The sequence below is a fragment of the Stegodyphus dumicola genome, chromosome 5 (assembly GCF_044657685.1).
Source record: "Stegodyphus dumicola isolate Sdum_Otavi_A_Nest chromosome 5, ASM4465768v1".
NCBI lineage: Eukaryota > Metazoa > Arthropoda > Arachnida > Araneae > Eresidae > Stegodyphus > Stegodyphus dumicola.
Genome location: NC_140772.1, coordinates 188,629,764 through 188,654,323, shown reverse-complemented (window position 1 = coordinate 188,654,323; position 24,560 = coordinate 188,629,764). Strand labels below are relative to the sequence as shown.

Genomic DNA, 24,560 nt, shown 5'->3' with positions numbered 1-24,560 from the left:
TGATGAAGGGGATAGCTCTAGTTTCTCATATTATCTTCCTCACCATGGGGTTTTCAGGCCCGAGAAACCTCGCACTAAACTTAGGGTAGTGTTCGATGCCACTGCTCCTACGACTACTGGAATTTCGTTAAACGATATTCTGCTGAATGGAGGGTTAGTTCAAGACGAACTATTTGATATTATTTGCAGATTTCGAACGCATAAAATTGCCTTCACAGCAGACATTGTAAAAATGTATCGTCAGATTTTGATTAAAGAACATCAAAGAGATTTATTACGCATCTTATGGAAGAGTAGTGAAGAAGAACCAGTTAAGGTCTATAGACTGAAGACTATAACTTACGGTACTTCCAACGCACCATATCTAGCAACACGCACACTTAATCAATTAGCAGAAGACGAGAAAAATAATTTTTCGTTAGCAGCGCCAATAGTACAAAGGGATTTTTATGTCGATGACGTACTCACAGGAACCCATACTCTAATAGAGGCTAAAGAATTACAGTCGCAATTGATTAACCTATTATCACGTGGAGGAATGCGTCTGCACAGATGGTGTGCTAATCATCCTGATCTTTTGCAGTTTCCGGATGGACAAGAGGAATATTCTTTCAGTAATTTCGATGACGATCAGAGCATCAAAACTTTAGTATTATTATGGAATCCAAAGATAGATTGTTTTTCGTACAAATCAACGATCAAGAAACCAACTACTTACACAAAGAGAACAGTGTTGTCTGATATTGCTCGCATTTATGATCCATTAGGACTGCTTGGTCCAGGGATAACAAAAGCAAAAATCTTCATCCAAAGACTTTGGTTATTGAAGCTTGATTGGAACGATCCGCTACCCGAAAGGATAATTAAGGATTGGCAACTTTTTATTGATTCAATGCAATCTATCAACAATTTGAAAGTCAGTAGATATGTTTTACAGGATAGTTTTTCTGATATACAAATTCATGGATTTTCAGATGCATCAGAACACGCATACGGAGTAGCCATCTATTTACGCTGTAGAAGTGACAATAATTTATCTTCACATTTGCTTTGCAGCAAGTCCAGAGTAGCTCCACTAAAACCGCTGACAGTACCTCGACTGGAACTCTGCGCAGCTGTACTGCTAGCACAGCTTGTTGCAAAGGTGGTGCCTTTATTGAAATTGGACATCAGTAAAATATGTCTGTGGTGTGACTCAACCATAGTGTTAGCATGGCTTCAGAATGCCCCGCATGTACTAAAACCTTTTGTTGCTAATCGAGTGTTGCAGATCGAAGAGCTAACACATACATGCCATTGGAATTATGTGCGTTCAAAGGAGAACCCGGCAGACCTTATTTCCCGAGGACTGAATTTTGACAAGCTGCATGATGCTGATCTGTGGTGGAAAGGTGTCATACCTAAAAAGAACATTGACTTTGAACAATTAGAAAAAACAGAGACATTTTCTAATGAACTGAGAAAAAGAACTGACATTGCTTGTTTATGCACTTTGCCTTCAAATTTTATTGATAATGTCCTAGATATCACTAACAATTATTTAAAATTATTACGTGTTGTTAGTTATATTTTCAGGTTCATTTGGAACTCTAGGTGTGCAAAACAGAAAGGAGCACAGAGAAGAACAGGAGGAGTAAGTTCAAAGGAGTTAAATGAGGCAGAATCCTTTTTAGTAAGAGAGGTTCAAAAATGTAGTTTTTATTCAGATTACAACTCCCTCGCACAAGGTAAACCCGTTAATAATAAAAGTAATTTACTTTCTTTGAACCCTTTTTTGGATGCAAATAATGTAATGAGAGTAGGAGGCCGATTACAAGGGGCCAATGTAATGTTTTCACAAAAACATCAAATAATTTTGCCTGTTAAATGCAAACTAACTAAGCTGATTGCTGAGCATTATCATCAGAAATATTTACACGTAGGTTCGCAAGCATTATTGTGTTTTATGAGACAGAAATTTTGGCCATTACAAGGTAGGAATTTAACTAGAAAGATTACCCATGAATGTATAATTTGTAGTAAAAATAAACCAGTCACTATCGAACAAATTATGGGGTCATTACCTGCAGAGCGCGTAAATCCAAGCTCACCCTTTAATCATGTCGGCACCGATTTTTGCGGTCCATTTTTTATTAGGTACAAGGGACAGAGGAAAGGAACTCTTCATAAGGTATATTTAGCTCTTTTCATTTGCCTTATAACAAAGGCAGTGCATCTCGAACTAGTGAGTGATCTCACCACTGACGCATTTATTGCCACCTTAAAGAGATTTATTGCTAGGCGCGGAAAATGCTCAATCATTTTCTCAGACAACGCAAAAAACTTCGTTGGCGCGAATGCCGAATTGCAAAGAATTAACAATTTAATTAGAAATCCTGACAAAAAATTAGCAGATTATTTAGGTGAAGAAGGAATAGTATGGAAGTTTATTCCCCCACGGGCACCTAATTTTGGTGGACTATGGGAATCTGGAATAAAATCCGTGAAATATCACTTAAAGCGGATTGTAGGTAATGCAAGGTTGACTTTCGAGGAGTTATTAACTGTAGTAACTCAGATAGAGTCTGTTTTAAATTCTCGCCCTATTACTCTCTTATCTTCCGATGTAAATGATTTAGAGGCATTAACACCCGGTCATTTTCTCATTGGAAGACCCTTGAATGCTATAGTAGAACCCGAATTAATTGATATACCTGAAAACAGACTCTCAAGATGGAAACGAACTACCAGATTTGTCCAGTTGATATGGAATCGTTGGCATAGGGACTATTTAAACACACTACAACAGCGTTCAAAATGGAAGGTAGAACAAACGAATATTAAAATAGGTATGCTAGTACTAGTTAAGGAGGATGAGCTTCCTGTCTGTAGATGGGTGTTAGGGCGCATTACAAGAATTTTTCCTGGAGTTGACGGTAAGGTTAGAGTAGTAGAAATACAGACAGCAAAGGGCATCATTAAACGTGGAATTACAAAAATTGCAATTTTACCCCAAGAAGAAGCTTCCTAAGTTAGTTAAGTGTTAGCTTATTATTATAAAACTTGTATTGTACATTGTATTGTGTATAAAATTTTTATTGAAAATTGAATATTATTATATTGAATTAAGAGATATTATTCGTATTGCTTTATTGTATAAGGTAGTAATTGTACAATTTTGTAGGTTATTATGAGTATTATCGCACGAAATTATTGAAGTAACCCTTCAATGCCGGGGGGTATGTTAAGTCATTAAGACTATTTAACTGTAAGATTACGTCATTTTTTCTCTTCTTGGCGCCTTGCATGGCGCAGATGTTCATTACAGCAACCCTGTAAATGCTTACTCAGTTTTATTTTTTTGTTGTTGTTAGTAGTAAGTCATCGCTTGAAAGATGACACGCATTTGATTAAAGTTGTCGAATAAAATATTTAGTACAGTCCACTTCTAGTTAATTTGAAATTGTTGTATAACAACGCACGCATCGCATGAACAATGGTAGTCACCCAAATTAAATAAGTATAATAATTAATACATAATTGATAATTAGACTAGGTATATTTACAGTTTTATATAATAGAACCTGAAACCTTAAAAAGTAGCAAAGCTAGAATTCAAATTATAATGCTTCCACAACTTTCTTTTTATATGAATGAACATAAATTTCTAAGGAGAAACATATCTGATTTTAAGGTATAATTCAAAAAGGTTTTATTCCACTTTTAATTTTGTTTTGTCAGTTGAGCAATTTCCTCGTTTACCTGCTTAATTATCTATAAATTTGTAAGGATACTATTGCAACTAGAGCTAGTAAAATTCCTGCCGACCCTACCAGATAGAAAGCAAATTATCCTTACGTCTTAAATACTTACAAAATACTGAAGGAGGCTTAAATGTTATTTTGATCTTGAATTCAACATAATGGCTCAACGTATGCTTACAAACGGAATCAACACTTGTGGTCATATTAGAACTTAACGTTGTCGAACTAACTTTTTCAAACGTTGATAACACAGTCTAAGACTATATATGCAACAGAATGAGCTGTCTCAAGAGAGGCGCGCAATTAACTCCGGTGCTCGAAACCGCTAAAGCCGGAATATTAAATCGAAACAGAGCTGGAGAGAAATACTAACAGCGAGACGCACTTTCCTAAGATTCAAAATCCTAATCATAAGTACGCTCAAAAGTAATTTGCATTCTGGCGAAGAATAAGGAAAAGAGAAATTATAATAATTTTCAAAATTATAATAATTGCTTAATTAACAAATACCTCCCATATTCTTTTAGCTTTACATTTAAAATAGTTTTTTGTTTAAAATAATTGATATAAAGAACTTGCTTATTTCTCAATCAAAGACTTTAAAAGTACATAAAATATACCATTTAGCTGAATCATTTTGAAGCAGGAAGATCCTTGCGAAGAATTGAGTTATTACTGTTATTAAAATTAAAGGCTTATTAGAACTTCAGTTTAGGAAAGATTTAGAATTCACATTTATAAAGATTTTAGCTGTGTAAATGCTTCCCAGATTGTTTTCATTGAAATGGTGAATCGATCAACTGAGTATAAACATACAAATTTAAAAATCAAGGGGTGTTGAATAGCTAGGACACAAGTGGTCATAAAACAAAAGAATTAAGATGAATAATACACTTTTTCAGCGTTTGTGTTCATCGCATTTCAAGATGATATATTTTAGCGTATAGAGAGATGAACTATTACGTTTACTCATCAGATTCATTCCAGATTAAATCATGTATTCATGTTAATTATATTTTTAGGGTAAATGACATAACAGCTTAACTATGAAAAATTATTGAATTAAATTTTAGTATACTGATTATTTATTATTTATTTTGAACACTATTAGAAGAATCATTAACAACATTACCCGACAATGCTCAGAATAATACCTGAAAAATTAATATATTCTGAAAAGTGACATATGAACGTTTTAGAGTTCTAATAATTTAAAACTATTCTAAATTTTTTGTTCATGAAAAGTCTTCTACACTTTACTTGTAATTTATTTTGCAACTGCATTTTTATTTACATTTCCAATTCTAAATACTGCTTGATTTGCGTAAATACACTTCATAACACTAATTAAGGTGAAACTACTTTTTATTTTAAATTTGTATGAGTTCTTTTTATTTGATATTATACATTATGCTGTCTGTTTCTTATGGTATTATCATTTGGTCATATATTAATTACATCAAGGACAAATTGATAAGTAATTAGCTTCAAGCACTTCAGCCCTATCTTGAAAGTGCGGCATTCTCCAGCTACAGGATGCTAGAGCTTTCAGTATATAAATGTCATTAATTATAATTAACGTAAGGATATATGAAAATTAATATCATATCTACACTTTTAAACGGAATTCTAAAAGGCATATATTTGCAACAAAGTTAGAAGATTCGCTGGCTATACATTAATGTCCTTTTTTACATTTTCAAAATTCCCTTTAAACCTGGAGTAGGGAGATCTCTGTACGGGTGCATTTAAGAAACCGCTCTCCTTGACATCGAACAAGTAAGGAGAATTAACGAGATACATTAACCCGTTAAAGCACCAATGCTAGTCTTAAACTACTAATGAAATCAGCCTAATATATCGCAAGTTGTCACTTTTAGACCCATGTTAACCATAGCCATAATTGACGCCAGTAATGCATCTTCCCAGCTACCAGACGAAAAAAAGTTAAGCGGCTTTGGTACATACTTTTTCAAGTAGGAAACCATTAAGCTTTTTATTTCTTCTGACATTTTCACGTGTTTTTTTTTTCTGTCAAAAGATTTATGTATACTCTGCTGTATAAGTCTGTGGCTTAGGAATAAAAGCTGATATGTGAAATAAAAAGATATGTAATATATATACATACATATATATATATATAGAGAGAGAGAGAGAGAGAAAGAGAGAGAGACCATGTATAGAACAAAATAAAATGCTATAGCGTTTTCTGTTGCAGCTACATAGTTTAATTACTGTTATGACTCTAGTAGCATTCCAACTAACCTTTATATCCAGAAAACTCGTACTTAGAACTAACATATAACTCATTTTTTCATCGCATTTACCGTTGTAAGTAGCAAATTAAATTCAACAAACTACACCGTTAATCCAGCTTGAGTGATGGTAATATGAGTGCAGTGAAAACCGCAACTTCGAAACCCATACGAGCAAGTACACTAACATATATTCTTGACATTTTCCTTTGTTTAGCTGCTAATTTGAATAGCTCCGTTATGGGTTAGATTAGTTGACTACGGAAAAGCAAGCTTTAAGGCATTTTGAGCAAAATAAACCGGGTATTTTTGCGGAAGATTGTTTAAGTTGTTATGTTCTAACTTAAACAAAGTCCTTTAACTGCCAGAACCTAGTTTAAGTTGTAATGTTCTAACTTAAATATAGCCCTTTAACTGCTAGAACCTTTTAGGACTGAGGTGTGAGTAGTGATTATACCCTAATTTATTGTTGCGTAAATAACAGCTCCGAAGGAGGGTTAAAATATCCTTTTATTTAAACTCAAATATATTCATAGATGGCTTATCTTGGGTGTTCAACAAGCCAACACTTTGGACTTGAATTTAAAATAGCAAATTCGAAATTAAAGTAAAGGCCAAGTAAACTAAACAAGCTAATTTGCACAGATTTGTTACCGCGCATTTGGTTGTTATCTAAAAATACCGAGGTAGATTAACAGAAAAGTAATAAAACACGGCCGTAAACGAGTGAGGTTAACTCATAGCAACAACGTGGCCGAAAGGCAGAACATGATCTCTGTCACTATCTCTAGTTGAAGTAACTCAGACCTCAGTTTAAATAGTAGCTTCTGCCTTATTTTGAAAAGGCATTTTGCTCTTATTTTGCATTTTGCCTTATTTTAAAGCGTGAAACTGAAAACTCGTTTTGGCAGGAAAACGTAGGTAAGAAAACAAGAACGTATAGGAAAGGATGTCTTAAGTAAAATAAAAATAAATATTAGAGAAATTAAATAAAACCATATAAAATGAAGAATTATAGAAAAAAAATAAAAAGATTTTAAATATTAGCGGAATTTTCAGAAACTCTGCAAAATAAATATTATATTAAAATGTCGGCATAAAATAGATGTAAATGCATAAAAGAGAAACGGAAAGATGAAATATTGGTCACTCATTTTTCATTCTTGCTGAAAGACGAAGAAATGCCAGGCAATATTAACCGATAACAATACATAATTCTCCTTCAAATAAGATGTAAGAGTTATAAATGAAATTGAATCGAATACGAAGCAATGAAATTAAGGGCAAAACAGCGAAAAGAAAAAATAAATCAGATAATATTTGTGAAAATGGGAATGTAATCTCATTTTTGATTTAACATTAGAAATATATCGAATTGCGACCGATATGCTCCGATCGATGCGTAGAGCTCATTAGTTTCTTATTAAATTTGCGACATTTGAGAAGAAGACTTCAAAAGATTCGTTTAGAACAGCGATATGAATGCATGAATGGATAACTCATGTGAAAACTAAAGTATTTAAATGGATTTGGGGACATACTGTTGTAGTTTCGTTACATCAGAATGTTATTATTTTATTCTGCACTTTAAGTGAATTATGTACGCGAAGTTTAGAGAATAAATGTATATGCAGAGGTAATTTTAAAAGAATCTTCATTCAGCTTTCATACTTAGTTAGCCTGGGTATATTTACGATGGGCAATGTATTTCCTTCGCAATGTTTAGCGATGGTGTACTGTTAATGGATAGTAACTTAAAATTACATTATTACAAAAATTATATTAAAATTCCATTATTACAAAAACGTCGTTGAAGTGTATTCGATGGCAATCAAAAAGGATATTTTCGTTGAAATATGATACCTGGAAATTTTCGTGATTACAACACTAATGAATTTAAATTGGATTCAAAAGAGATTTTTTCGTGACGTCATACGATGGCTTTGCTCTACGCGAACAGGCAACTTCTAATTAACTTTCCGCAATTTCAGGATTTCCCTCCTAGACCAGTACTTTCGAGAACATTCTGGTATTCCGCGGTAATTGCTAGTATAAATGTAGAGTTAGCGCCATTTTCGTCAAATTGCTGCCTGCCATCGCTGCTATAAAACCTTGCGCTGCTCTGTCCCTTCTTCTTCCCTTTGTTAGAATAGTTATGACGACGAAAGCTTAAATTTAACCTTCTTTTAAGTTAAATCATAACTGGATATGTAATTTTGGAGAATCTAAAAGAATAGTGATCTGCCATTTTAAGTGAATAAAGATAGGGAACTATAAATTTAAATTCTTCTTTATCATCATTTCTGCTGTAATCCCACACCACAACGATCACACCCGGACTCTCAGCGTTATATTTTCACAGGATTGGGTTCGGTGGTTTTACCGAACCATCATCCTCAGCTAAGAATGGTGGCTTCCTCAGCTTCAAAATTTCATCATCCATTTGCGCTTTTGCAGCTGAAGATGATGATTCGGTAAAACCATCATAACTAGTCCTGTGAAGATTTGAAAATATACCTCTGATTTTTTTGTTGTTTGACTTCTAAATTAATATTTGTTCGGCGTGTTATTGTATCTTAACAACATTAAATTTTGGCTAAAACTGGTCAACTGGAAGTGGTACTTTGCGGCAGAAGTGAAATTTTGCCGGAAGCACCTAATATTTTTTAATGAAAAATCTAGGTATTTTACTTGAAAAAAGTGGTAGTTTACTCGTGTAAAACTATATTAAAATATTATCCAAAGCTTTCCAACTTTAATATTTAATACTTTTATATCAATCAGAAGACCATATTAAATTTTATCTAAAACTGATAAACTAGATACTATACTTGAAGCTCTCAGCAGACTTTAGTAAAGTGATATTTTAAGAGATAATTTGAAACTTGTCAAATTTGATATTTAAAATAGGTATGTGATGGAGAATAACATATTATATTTGTAAGCATTAAATGGGTTTTCGGCATTATGTCAAATGCCACGAGAAAAAACTAATTATTATGATGAAGTCTCGTTATGAAACACTTGTGTGTATTAGCCTCTTAAGTGTATTAACACACTTTACACTTAAGTGTAAAGTGTGTTAATCACTTTTCAAATAGAAGGAGGCTACTATCAACTGACATCGTTATATATTATTTTTAAATAAATAACATGACACATATATAAAAATGTTATATAAAATAATATACAAATACAAAATATACAAAGAATAAGAATATATAAGATGTATAAGAATACAAATATAAAAAAAAATTATGGAAACAATTAAAACTCTGTTGCGAATCCTATGAATATGCTGATTTTAAAGATTTTGTAGTTTTGATGAATTTTATGCAGCGAAAATGCGAAGAAAGTGATGCTTAAGGAAACTAAACATTGATATCATAAACTGCGAAAAGACTGAAATAGAAATGTAAATCGTTAACACCCTATAGGAAATTCTAAAGATATGTTGCTTTTAATAATTTTATGATTGTTAGGTAATTCATTTTTGAATCAGGAACACTACATGACCAGAGGATATATTAAAATCTATGTGATTTTCAAATCAAGGCATGAGAAGGAATGTGTATGCTATTTCGCTCTGTTGCATGTCTGAAGCTGGAATGGGTGGGAGGTCATGTGCTGGACGTATCAGATTTCATCTGTTATATGTCAGTTTCTTTTTAATTCTCGAGAATAAATCGTCATACCTTTGCTTAATTTGTAGAGATGTAGATGATACTTAACAACAAAATTACTTTTCTAACTCCAAACTAAGGTTAGCAATCAGGTCTACTGCCAAGTTTTGCTTTGAAAAGTACTCAAATTTAATGTAAAACTGAAGAACTTTATAAGCATCTGTTATTATGGTAGGACAAAAGAATCAAAGAGACATTACACATTCTAAATATAAATTAACACATTAATACTAGAAGCTTTCGTGCTTTCATAAATTAACAAAACTACGCCCACGATTCTTACTGATTTAAACTAGAATTCTCATCAACAAGTAGAAAAGTTAAACTTAATTTATCCCAAAATTCAACCAGCCGAAGGTAATTTCAGTCAAGAAGGGCTGAAATGACACGCAGCACCACGAACTTTCACAAGATCTCTGGGCGAGCGTAACTTTCATTTCTGCATTCATAACTTTCGTGCGCCCACTACTAATTTGCATCTTCAGGAAAAGTCAGAGATGAAGCAAAAGATTAAAAGCCAATTAGATCAAATTTAATTAGACAGATTAAATTAAAATCTTCCTGTTTGTCATTATTTTATCCTTTACAATTAAATGAGCTATTTAAGGTAAAATACGTTAAAAAAGAAAAATAATAGTTTCCCCCTTGAATTGTTGTGAATACGTATCTGGCCAACCTCTCCCCCCCCCGAAAAAAAAGAGCTAAGTTTTTCAATTCTCCAGATAGATTATCCTTCCAATTAGTATGCAATTTGGAACTTTATGCGATCAAACTCAATTAGACGATTTTTAGAAATTCCATTGGACATAAAAGGCTTAAAAACTATTTTTTCAATTTCTTGGACAAATTGAAAGTAAATAAAATTCGGATAAATTTTAAACTTTGCATTTCTAGAAAGAATTCTCTGTTATAATAAGATAAAAGATTATCTATTATTTAATACTTGCCTCCAATGAAATGAACAAAACTCTGTTCATTAGTGCTAACAGTTTCACTGGCACTCAGTGTGTAGGGAGAACAGGCAATCAATCTGTAGGGAAATGCAGTAAAATTAAATAAGTTCGCTGATGACTGTCGAGCTTGCTGATCACCTACGTGTTGAAATGTACGTACTGGTGTCAAACAGTATTTTACCTATGCATCGTGGTGCAGTACTTTCAGATTGATTTTTAGAAAAATATAAACTGAAAAAAGGCGCTGCCAAAGTAATTGCCTCTGGTATGTTTACAGACTGGTCACTTTGTCCAATGTATATTGGTATTAGTGTTAGAAACGTATGTCACCGCCGTGTAGCAATGCAATAAATTTAAGCAGATTGTTAAAATTAAATCATAATACACTGATTACCGTTAAGTTCATAGTCACTCTTGACTTTGTAGAGACATTAGGACTTTTTGGAAGCAGGAGATGTGAAAAATGAGCAACGTCTTCGCCAGGAATCGAACCACAAACCTCTGGAAAATGCGTGCAGACCACTACACTACGAAGGCATTCTAAGAAGGCGGGAGAAATGCCTTATACGTTCTTCCTTTTAAAGGGAGACTGGGGTTTTTAGGGGACCCAATCGCCAATTCCTGGGTGTGAGAATCACCATCCACCACCCTTTTAGTTTGGACGCCACTGTAGAGACATTAGTATTTTTTGGAAGCAGGAGTCATAAAAATGAGCAAAGCCTTCGCCAGGCATCAAACCACGGACCTCTAGAATATGCGCTCAGCATGCAGACCACTACACCACGAAAGCAAGCTAAGAAGGCGGGAGAAATAGCTTTGAATAGCTTATGAATAGATAATCACTAAAGTCACTTATGAATAGATAATCACTTCCTTAAAATATGCAGATTTAAAAAACTGAATCTTTAAATAGGAAATGCACCTTTCATCCGTCAAAGACAGCAGTTTCTTGATGTATCATTAAATCCGCCGCCCAACTGGTGTAGTGGTTACCGTCACTGACTGCCGTGCTGAAGGGCCTAGGTTCGAATCCAGGAGAAGGCATTGATGTTTGTAAATGTATAGTGTCGGTGCAGAATGACGGCTCTCTAAAGCTGCTGCGAGCCGAAAGTCCTCTCGTGTGGTTTGGTGGAAGGGGAGAGGGGATGGAGGACCCTATTCCACTGGGTGGTCTCCATTAAATTGGAGACAGAACTGAGCTAAATTGCACAGTCACCGGGACGGTGCTTAAGGCTGTTAACTACGTAACAACGACAGCTTGCGGTCCTTGTCACGAACTCTGATTGGTGTAGAACCTTTGGTCGGAGTTTCATGCAACGGCGTTTCGGTCCTTGTCACGAGGCATATAGTGGCTTGGGGTAATGCTACTGTCAGACAAGTGAGCATAAGTAACAAAAACATCATTAAATCCAAAGAAAGGTGATTTCTGAACTTGGCCAGCTTCTGTTGGTGTTCTGTTTTGTGTTTCACAAATCTGTAGTCCAAAGCCGAAATAACGAATAGTTGTTAAATATTTCAGATTTTAGATATTTGGTTGTTGAATACACGTTATTCTCGAAATTTTAAAATTCTGGCTTTGGCTGTAATATATATATATATATATATATATATTGTTACATGCATTTGACTTATATTTGTATAGATATATAAGCATAATATCACACATACAAATAATTATATATGTATGCACACATATATATTTTACAGACAAAAGTCCGTATATACACAGCCCAGTCACATTAATATGACTACCGTCTAATTTCGGCTTAATCTTATATGACCAATCACAGAAGTTAGGTGACAGCGCTAACAGTGGAAGAAACATAAAGTGTGTCCGAAGGAAGCGGAAAACATTTCAGTCGTTGGCGTAATGGAGAAACGGAGAGATTTATCCGAAGTCCGAAAGGACATGATCATTGGCTTCTCTGCCAAGGGTAAAAGCATTTCCGAAGTGTCTGATTTTGTAAAGTGTTCACTTGCCGGTGCGGTGAAAGTATACCGTGCATGGCAAAAGTCTCTATCCAAATTCAGCGATGTGGCAAATATGGTGCACCACGGGACACAAAAGACAGAGGTGAAAAGACGAATGCGCAAACTCTTTTGGGCGAATAGATGTGCCACTGTTAAGCAACTGATCCCCCAGATGAACCAAGGGGCTACCAAAAATATGTCCTGAATAACACTTCAGTGAGCGTTACTGTGCATGGGTGTCCTCAGCTGATGCCTGGTTATGCACCTATGCTGACTGCTGTTCATCGGCGACGAAGGCCGGACTCCAAGCTGGAGGAGGAAGAATTGTGGTCTGGAGAATGTTTTCGGGGGGTGTCCATTCATCATTGCGGAAGGTACGATAGATAAATAGAACTACGCATCTGTTCTTGTGGTACATGTCCACCCTTACCAGCAGATTGTATTTCCTCAGCACTATTTCATTTAACGGCAAGACAGTGCGACGTGTCATACAGCTCGCAGTGTATGTCCATGGTTCGAAGGGCACCAGGAAGATTTTACCTTAATATCCTGTCCACCAAATTACCTAGACTTAAACTCACCAGAGAATCCGTAGGACCACCTCGATCGAACTATGGATTTTTAACAGCGCAAACTAGTGCAGCTGGCCACGACACTGAAATAGGCATGGCATATATATATATATATATACTTAACATGTGTGTGTAATAATTTAGAAAAGAAGACTGAAATACTTTTAAACATGACCGGTCAAATATTCCTTTGCTCTTGAGAGGCACATTCATAATTTTATTTACATACTGCAAAGGGCGGAACATGCACTCATTCTTCATCAGATTTGGGGTTTTCATACATCGTTATAACAAGCATTTTTTAAGGGGGAATCAGCAGTAGGCAGCAGCGAGTTCACAGCAGAGAATCCAGGGAGAAGTTGAGTTCACAGTGATTTAGTTTCAGTTATCGTGTTACTTCCCGTTCGTTAACGAAACGTTTCTGTTAGAAATTTAAGTGATCACTGCCCGAAGCGTTTATATAAAAGTCTGGGTCATTAGTGTTCTGTAGGAATTATATAACATGCATTAATTTTGCAATGACGCCTATTAGAGTAGTTACTATTTGTTTATGTGAGTATCGTTTGCTTCATTTTATTGTTGCAAACAGTGTAAATTTCTTTTGTTTTCTTCCTTTAGTTTTAAACTTTATGTGTGGAAACAAGATAATTGATTGATAGAATTGTGTTTGTTACAGCATTGTAGAATGGCTCGCTTATTTTGTATCAATTATTCCTCATCGCTGACATCTTATTTATAATTAGTGTAATAAAATAAAAGTGAAGGAATACAATCCATTTGTTGATTGATTATTATTTGTGAAACATATTAAGTAAAGATCATTAGTGTTGGTCAAAAGTCTAACCGGAGTGCTAGTGAAGATAGTGACTGTTGTAAGCGCATTGTAACAACGCAAATATGTATATGGTTAATGAAACATTATTCCACTTTGTGAGGTAAGTAGATTTTAAACATTTATATTCTACTAAAAGTTCGTTTATAACTGATTTTAAGGACACTGTTGTAATACAGCATAGGAAAGTGTTTCGATTTCGATTTAATAATTGTTTTAAGTGATTTAAGAACAATTTCTGTTTTTGAATTGATCAATTATGAGTGAACTTATAACTTTTAAAACAAAAAGAACGGTTTTACGCAGAAATGTTACTAATTATGTAAAGAAAATTGAAACTATTTTAACTGTAGATGAAATTAATTTAATAGAACTAGAGGAATGTGTCGAATTATTGACACAAAAGGAAACTGAGTTAAGGAAGCTTGATTCTGAAATCGAAAGTTTAATTACTTTCTATTTATATACTAAAGAATTAGAAAACGAAATAGATAATGTTCAGGAGTACACAGATAAAATATATTTGTGGAAATTTAAAGGTGAAAAAATATTAAAAAATCAAAATAGTAAAAATAATTCTAATAGTGTAATTTCAGAACAGGTTCTTGACAATATTAAATTACCCAAGTTAACATTACCGACTTTTGGTGGTAATATTACAGAATGGATAGCTTTTAAAGATCTTTTCAGTGCTTGTGTAAGAAATTATACAAATTTATCTAATGCTCAAAAATTGCAGTATTTGAAGGCTTCGTTGAAAGGTGAAGCATATCGCATTATTCAAACCATTCAAATTTCGGATTGTAATTTTGAAATAGCATGGGATCTGTTAGACGAAAGATATTCAAATAAGAGAGAACAAATGTTTGCATATATTAAACGTTTTCTAAGCTTACCAACTATTCAAAATGAATCAGCATTTGCTATTTTAAATTTAGTTGACAATGTTAATGAAGTAATTCGTTCTTTAGAAGTATTGAATCAAACCATTGATAATTTTGGTGACACTTTAATGACTTATTTAATTTTGCAAAAATTAGACCCTTCTACAAAATTATGGTGGGAACGTCAGTTAAAATCTAATGAGATTCCAAAACTTACGACTTTAAATTGAATTCCTAAAAAACTATGCAAGAACACTTCAAAATAGCAAATCAACAAGTAATAAGGTACCTAAATCTGTGTTTCAAAATAAGAATAATGTTCTGGTTGCTACTTTGGGTTGTGGTTATTGTAAAAAAGATCATAGTTTGGCCAAATGTTCGAAATTTCTAAATTTATCGGTTCAACAAAGGATAGAATTTGTAAAATCTAATCGTTACTGTTTTAATTGTTTATCTAATATGCACTTGGTCAAAAAATGCAAGAGTTTAAATACATGTCGACATTGCTTTAAGAAGCATCACAGTATTTTTCACACTGTAAATAATTCAAAGAATAAAACTCAGTTAAACAGTATATCTCCGCCTACGCAATCTATCCCTAAAAGAGATGAATTAACGAGACCTAAGGACGTTTCAGCCACTGTTTGTGCCTCTCATTATGATTCGAATGCAAAAGGTAATCAAACCAGTCACATTTTATTGTGTACTGCTTTAATAAAAGTTCAAAATTCTAAGCAACAATTTGTGAAGTGTAGATGTTTATGTGACACTGGATCTCAGAGATCATTTATTTCAAGGGATTGTGTGAAGAAATTAGGATTACGAGTGAAAGATATTTCCATTTCTGTATCATGTCTAGGAGAATTTAATACTATAAGTAATGGGGAAGTCGATTTAGTATTCACTTCTCATTTTAAAAGTGATATTCGTGTATCAACATCAGCGTTTGTACTGGACAAGGTGACAGAAAACATTCCCTATGTATCTTTTCCATCAAGCATATTCGATAACTTCAGTGATTTACAATTAGCTGATCCATTATTTTACAAGTCACAACCAGTTGACATTTTATTTGGAGTAAATGTATTTCTGCATTTAATGACGGGAGAAATTGTCAAAAGTGGTCCTGATCTACCATTTGCTCTAAATTCGAGGTTGGGATGGATAATTTCGGTACTGCAAATTTTGAATCTACAAATTTTGAGCCAGTATATGTAAATCATTTGAATACAAACACAGATGAGTTAGTAAATTCTTTCTGGAAGTTAGAAAAGTTTCCAAATGTACAACCTTTAACAAATGAAGAAAAACTTTGTGAAGAACATTTTAAAAACTCGCATTTTAGAGACACATCAGGTCGTTATTCAGTTGCATTACCATTCAAACATAATGGAGATATTCTAGGTGACTCCCGTGAAATGGCGCACAGAAGGTTTCAATACTTGGAGAAGAGGCTGTTATCTATGAAAGAAATTTACAAACAGTATATTCAGTTTATGAAAGAATGCCAGAAAGAAAACACGTAGAATTAGTGCCAGATGCAGATTATGAATTAGAGAATAAACACTATTATATCCCACATCACTTTGTGTTGAAGGACTCTAGCTTAACAACAAAATTGAGAGTTGTTTTCGATGCGAGCGCTAAAACAACCACAGGTGTTTCTTTAAATGATACACTAATGATAGGCCCAAAAATACAAGATGACTTAATTTGTATTTTACTAAGATTTAGACTTCATAACATTACAATAACCGCTGATATTAAAATGATGTACAGACAGATAAAGATTCATGAAAAAGATAGAGGTTTTCAGAGAATATTATGGAGAGATAGCCCGTATAAACAAATACAAGTTTGTCGTTTGGAAAACAGTTACATATGGAACTGCAGCTGCTCCATATCTTGCAACCAAAGTTTTGAGTCAGTTAGCGATTGATGAAGGACTGAACTTTCCAAAGGCAAAGAATGTAGTTTTAAGAGATTTTTATGTTGCTGATATGTTAACTGGTGTAAAAGAGAATTCGGAAGGTATTGCATTGATAGACGAATTGGAACAACAGCTAAAAAGGGGTGGCTTTGAGCTTCACAAATGGTCGACAAATGAACCGTCATTGTTAAAAACCTCTGGCTTAACAAACACAGATAGTGACAATATTCATCGTGTAATAGAAGACAAACCATTGAAAGTTCTGGGATTGGAATGGCATCCGGGCAATGATGAATTCAAATGTAATATCGGTGTAATAGAGTATCAAAGTGTTCCGACTAAAAGGATTATTTTGTCATTCGTAGCAAAGCTATTCGATCCATTGGGGTGGATAGCTCCGCTTGTAATTCTCGCTAAAATGATCCTTCAGCAATTGTGGAAATTACAATTATCATGGGACGATCCTGTAACAGAAGAGATTGATCGAAATTGGAGAAATCTATGTAGAGAAGTTAAACTTTTGAATTCTATAAATATACCTAGGAAAATTCTGCTACCTGATTATTTTCGATGTGAACTTCACGGATTTTGTGATGCGTCTGAAAGGGGTTATGCAGCAGTTATTTATATCAAAACTTACAATAACTCTGACATTAATGTTAAACTTGTAACAGCTAAAACTCATGTAGCATCATTAAAATCTATTACGATTCCAAGACTGGAATTATGTGCAGCAGTGTTATTAGCACGCTTGATTCAGTCTGTAAAAGCTGCATTAGTTTGATTTAGTGCAAGCTTGGAGTGATTCACAAATCGTGTTGTCATGGCTAAGGTCAGATCCTAAAAAATGGCAAGTATTCGTATCCAATAGAGTTTCTGAAATACAATCCATCTTACCACCTGAGAACTGGAGTCATGTTGATGGAAAAGAAAATCCAGCTGATCCAGTGCTTCACGTGGGTTATTTCCTACAGAACTACTATCTCATCAATTGTGGTGGAATGGTCCTTCTTGGTTAAAGTGCAGTGAGATTGCCTTGTCTAAAATATTCTTATAGATGAAGAGGCATTACCAGATGCACGTAAAACAGTCTCATTTGTAGTTTCTGAACCTGTACAGGAACTTGCTATTATATCAAATATATCTTCATTTCCAAAGTTACAACGCATATTTGCTTGGATATTAAGATTCATATCGAGTTCTAAAGTAGCATATCTAGAAAAAAATACGTCTTTTTTTTATCTAGTAATGAAATTCGAGCTGCAACTTTCTGTATTGTCCGAATAATACAGCGATTTCACTTTTCTAAAGAAATTCAATATTTGGATTTGGGAAAGGACTTACCTACAAACAGCAACCTCCTTAGCTTGTGTCCAATTTTAGATGATAACAAAGTGTTACGTGCAGGAGGAACACTGAAAAATGCGCAACTATCAGAAAATGAAAAACATCCAATCTTATTACCTTCAAAACACAATCTGACAGAAATCATAATTAGACACTTTCATGTCAAATATCTGCATGCAGCACCGGAACATCTTCGATTTTTAATTTGACAGCAATTTTGGATCATAGCTGCTAGATCTGCTATCCGAAAAGTAGTAAGATCTTGTATCACGTGTTGCAAACTTAGAGCTAAAACTGCAAGTCAATTTGCAATGTAAGCAAAATCAAGAAATTCACAAATTTTTGTCTTTAGAGGAAATAAAATGGATATTCAACCCGCCATCATCTTCCCATTTTGGTGGACTATGGGAATAGGCAGTAAAGTCAATGAAATTACATCTAAAAAGAACTGCTGGTGATACTGTGCTGACCTATCCGGAATTTCAGACCTTGATAGCGCAGGTTGAGGCTTGTCACAACTCTAGGCCATTGTGTCCAACATCGGCTGATCCAAATGATTTAACTGCATTAACATCTGGTCATTTCCTAATAGGAATGTCTTTAAGTGCCATACCTGATCCAGACCTAAATTATAGTTCCTTCAATCACCTTGACAGATGGCATGTGAGACTTTGTTTTTCAGCACTTCTGGAAAAGATGGAGTCGAGAATACCTGTCTCAACTTCAGCAAACACCTAAATGGCAAAAATGTCAAAACAATTTAGAAGTCAATGACTTAGTCCTCATCAAAGAAGACAATCTTCCGCCTCTTAAATGCAGGTTAGGGAGAATAATTGCTGTTCATCCGGGCTCAGATCATAGAGTCAGAGTTGTTAGTATTAAAACTGGTCATGGTGTCATAAAACGACCAGTTGTGAAATTGTGTCCTCTTCCTATTCAGACTAAAAACTATGAACTACTTCGCATATAATATTTTGTATTATTTTTTTATGTTTATCTTTTATTACAGACTAAGAAGCTTTAAAATGCTCCAACTGTTGAAATCCTTTGGGATTTCCACGAGGGCCAGGATGTTTATGTGAGTATCGTTTGCTTCATTTTATTGTTGCAAACAGCGTAAATTTTTGTTTTCCTTCCTTTAGTTTTGAACTTTATGTGTGGCAACAAGATAATTGATTGATAGAATTGTGTTTGTGACAGCCATGTAGAATGGCTCGCTTATTTTGTATCAATTATTTCTCATCGCTGACATCTTATTTATACTTAGTGTAATGAAATAAAAGTGAAGGTATACAGTCCATTTGTTGATTGATTATTGTTTGTGAAACATATTATTTTTAGGCCAGAAAGGAGGCATACCTAAATAAAAATAAGAGATTATAGAAAATTGAAATTAGAAACGACTGCAAGGCATGCATCACAATGTTGGCAAAACGATGAGCGCAAATTTTAGAAGATGGCTTGCATTTTAATACTTCTGCAGCAAGCACGTTAATTCTGGTTTAAAAGGTTTTCAGAAGAGTCTGTGGCTTTGCACAGAGAAAGTTTACTCATTCTTAGTATGAATTCGATAAGGAACTAAAGAAAACCAAATATTTTGGAGTAAACATTACTGGCAACAGCATATTATTTGAAATGAGATATCCTCCGCTAATTCTAATCTTATTCTTCTTTCGTAATGTTGCATGTAAACAAGCTGTAGATTGAAGGATATGTTATGTGCTATTCGAAGAGAAATATTCCTATTCCGTACTCAAAAACGTTGTGAAATGAATGGTATTAATTGCAAAATAAGCAATAATATTATTCAGAAATGGACTTCCATATCTTTATTATCTTTTCGCCTTTAAATATTACTGGAAGCATACCTCAAGCGTATTCCATATTCACTCCAGGGTTTGAGCCCCGGCGAGGGCACTGCACATTTTTCATGTTTCCTGCTTCAACAAAACCTGATGACTCTACAGTATGAACAACTTTATATTAGAAGAGTACTCATATAAGTTTGATGCAAAGTTTCAAAATTTACTTGTGATGAACATCTCTATTTTAGATGTAATAGTTAATTCTAATTTAAAAGATTTGTGTTTACTTGATATTTAGGTAAGCCAAGTCCATTTCTATCATGGTGGAGAGGAAATAAACCTTTGAAAGGTAGTGCACCAGTTTCTGCTCATGGCCAAGTAAGAAGTGATTACACCTTCATTCCTCGACGATCGGACTTGTTGACAACACTTACTTGCCGGTCCGTAAATAACAACATTACGGCTCCTAACACAGTCTCTGTACAGATTGACTTATATCGTAAGTAATATAATTTTAAATTGTTAACTCTCGAAATGTACCTAAAAATTTTTCTTTCTTATCACAGCAGCTTTTGCATATGATGAGCAAAAGCTACTGGAAGAAATCTGTTGACGGAATGATATAGTAGTATACAGTAAGAAATGTTAAACAGAAGGACTAGCTGAAATTACCGGGTGACTTTCAAAAATGCATGATGAAGCAATCAACTTAGACGTGTAGAGTAATAGCAGAGTTTGAGAGATTAGCTTAAATCCATTTCCTTCACAAAACAGGAAATAACAACAATTAAGTTGAGTAACCAAAATTAACAGGAATGTTTTTTTCCAGACAAGGTGAAACTTTCATTAACAGAACATTAGGGCATAGAAAAGTTTTTTCCAAAGTCAACCAAATACGTATATATAAAAAGCAAAATATTAGAATAGATACAGACGATTTCATTTAGCAACCGAAAATGTAAGGAACATTTAGAAAAGAATGCCTCACTATGTGTAGCTACAGTAACTGGATACTGATTCATAACGTTTAATGCAAGAAACGAATTCAATATGTAAGATTCATATTGCGACTAGAGCTGGCAGATTTCTTCCACAGCCTGGAAAAATCTTCCCAAAGACTGGCTGGAAGAAACAGGTTAAAATTGTTTCATATTTATATATTTATCTATATTGTATTCGTATATTAACATTTATGTTACTAATTTATTTTTGGTTTGCGTATAATTTAAAAAACCTCTTTTGTATTTTAACAGAACTTTTCTTTTTGGTGCATTATTTATTCTGAAATTTTGTTGATGAATCGGTAAATGTAAAAGAGAAGACAATTTGGTCGAACCCTTCAGAATTTTGATCTCAATTACGTCACGAAGTTCCTATGAAACTGGAATGATGAAACAATCACACATTCATTTTATAAATCACACATTCTTTTCCACCATGCAAGTTCCTAGGTCGTGGACAAAGTAAAAATTTAGAAATGATGTATTCTCTGTAGGCTTAGCAAGTTTCTTTCATGGCGAATAAAATTTGTTAGAAGAAGTTTTTTCACATTATTCAATTGTAATATATTTATATATTGTTCATTTATAAAACTAGTAAATTTAAATATTTTCATTATTTGTATATTTAACTTCATTTGTATGTCTTCATCAATAATTTTTCTTTGGTAATATGTATTTGTGCTTATATGTATGCACTTTTCCTACTTACTTTGAAATCTTCTTTCACGCGAGTTTTGATATTGGAACTGAATTTCAATTTCTAACGGAAAAAAAAAAGAAATCGGTACGTTTGTTACAAAGAGCAAAAACCAAAGTTGAATTATTTATTAAAACACTGAATTTACATAATTAACATAGTTTCATTGAATTAATTATTAAAACACTAAATTTACATAATTAACAGAGTGTATTATATACTAAAAATGAATAAGGGTTCTACCATACATTTTAGATTGTCTAAAAAAAAGTTATTTCTCATTGCATTGCGAAAATAGTAAAACATGTATTTTAAAATAAGTTAAAATTGTTATTAGGGAATTATCCTGTTTATACCATTATTTATTTCCTTCAGTTTTTTTTTTTCATTTCTTCCAGTTTCTTCCTATTTATTTATTCCAGTTTTTTTCCACTGCCTTAGAAGATCAATCCACTGCAATCATTTTATTCATGGAGCACCTTGTAGTAAAAGTAAAAAAAAAAAAAAAAAAAAAAAAAAAAAAATCTGAAATTTTTCAGATTTTAAATTACGTCCAAAGGAGCGTTTTTTTAACGTTTTGAGTGTTACCTTTATTTATTAAATATCATGTTCTTTGCACTTAAACCATAAAATTCAGTTCAAGAGCAATATCGCAAAATAATGTTAAATTAAGCATATCTTTAGAATTTCCGATATACACAGTCTCGCGAGCTGGAGATAAAAGTATTTTTTTTCTATATAACGTTGCCATTTCTCGCTTTTAAAGCATTGAGTTTGTAAATCAAAAATTCGTTAAAGTTTTACAAAATATAAAATCTATAATAAAACAAATTCCAAATTTGGGATTTCAGATGCCCATATTCGCAGTAGGATTTCGTCATTCAAAATTCGATGGCTCTATGTACCATTGTTTTATCACAATGCGAGAAATAGACAATCATTTATGCAGATTTTTCATTATTTAATTTCTTCAAATATAATGCAGGACTCTAACATTTTGTGGCAACAGTTTGAAAAGTGAACCGACGTTTATGAGTCCGACGCAAAATGCCAAAACGAAAGCAATAGTCCTTCGGGACTGAAATCCCTTTGGACTAATAAATAAAACTTAAATTTTTATTCGGGGAAAAAAAGCAAAAAGAGAAATAATTTCCATAGTGGAACAATTATGTAAAACAATCTGAAAACCAGAGGTTGTAGCGGAGCATTTCGGAGAGTTTATTATTAAAGTTTAAAAAACTAAAAAAAAGATTCAAAAAGTTTTTTAAAAAAGAATTCCGATATAATTTTGATATACAGATTTCGGTTCAAAATCCAAATGAATTTTAAACTAAACAATTACAATAAGCTAGCCGCCCAACCAGACTAGTGGTTAGCGACGCTGGCTACTGTACCAAAGGGCTCTGGTTCGAATCCCGGAAAAGGCATGGATGTTTGTATGTATAGTGTCTGTGCGGTATGCGAGCACTCCAAATATACGGCAAGCCCCATCAACCTCTCAAGAGTACCACTAATATTACTCTTGAGTGGTTGATGGTAGGGGAAGATGGGGTGGGAAACCAGCCCCCGGTGCGTTCACCATCAAAAAAAGGGGCGAAATTGAGCAGAGTCGTATACTATAACCTGTATGGTGCTCAAGGTTCGTGCCAACGATAGGCGCAATCTTGCACTTCTTACCACAATGAATTTCGTGGGCTTGTTTTGATGTTTCTGTCAGACAAGTGAGTTAACTCACAACAACATGAACATAAGACAAATAAGCTCACTTTATGAAGTTAAAATAAAGATATAGAACAATAAAATGTTATGTTTAAAACGAGATGCTGTAAGTAAACTGGCAGGAAAAAATTGTAATGATATTACTTCATTAAAAACTGACACCACATAACGACCTTTTGATAGTTTTAACGAAAGAATGTCACAGTCTAAAAACCCAACTTGTTTAATTCCTGGTATGTTTATTAAAAGGCAAGACTAAGCAAGACAAAATGTTCACGACAGAATTTTCAAAGACTTTTAGTGGGGCAGCTACTTTAAAACACCTTATTTATTCGTACCTGAGCCTACCAGCGGCTGAGTGGTAAAGTCACTAAACCCTGGTAGCTCGGTCCGCGGTTCCAGTCCTGGTGAGCGGGTTGACTGCATTGACGTTTTAGTGATTTTCCCCATTTGTAACATGTATGCGAACCAGTTTTCCTTAGAAAGTCCTTCATGAAGACATCCCTCCCCTTAGGCAGATAGCCCTTGTACGCTTTGCCATAATTAAACAAACCTAACCAAACTAATTATTTGTGTCCTTTCATTGGCCAGTATTTATGTTCTAGCGTGGACTTTCTTAAATTGTGGGTCGCGACCCCAAAAGAGGTCGCCAATGATTATACAATTACCAAATATTTTTACTGAATGTATCTGAAAGTAGATAAAGATAAGACAATATAAATAAAGGAAAAACGAAAACGTTTCGATAAGATAAGACAATATAGATTAAAAAAACAAAAACGTTTCGACGCACTCTTTTTATAATATAAACGATAATTTTACTTGCTTTGCACGTGAAGCTGATATTTCGTTTGTTACTTATTTAAAATTTTCACATTGTTGTATGTCTTAAAATTGTAAACTGCAATAGTATAATTGCAATAGAACTGCAATAGTATATTACAGTATAGCATATCGTGTGCAATAGTATATCGTGTGGTTTAGGGGTAGGATAACAGGGGTGCGAAGCTTTCAGACACTTGACCCGGGATGCCATATTCGATCGGAACTGATCCCAGTTGTTCTGCCATCTAGATGGTACTCAAGGGATCTTGCCAACGACACATGTCATCTTATACTTTTTGGCACGATAAAATTCGTGGGCTTGTTCTGATTAGATCAGATTAGT

At 33.8% G+C, this 24,560-nt stretch overlaps 1 protein-coding gene across 8 annotated transcripts in view; it reads left to right on the top strand.

Moving 5' to 3' along the window:
- Window positions 1-24,560, top strand: part of LOC118200382 (adhesion molecule nephrin-like) — a 513,425-nt gene that overhangs the window by 215,998 nt on the left and 272,867 nt on the right. For 7 of the 8 annotated variants that reach the window (XM_085817484.1, XM_085817481.1, XM_085817482.1 and 4 more), the window contains one exon: window positions 20,274-20,474. The exons of the other annotated variant lie outside the window; for it this stretch is intronic. In XM_085817484.1, the coding sequence (XP_085673610.1) occupies window positions 20,274-20,474 (201 nt within the window). The remainder of the gene's footprint in view (window positions 1-20,273; window positions 20,475-24,560) is intronic. 8 annotated transcript variants of the gene reach the window in all.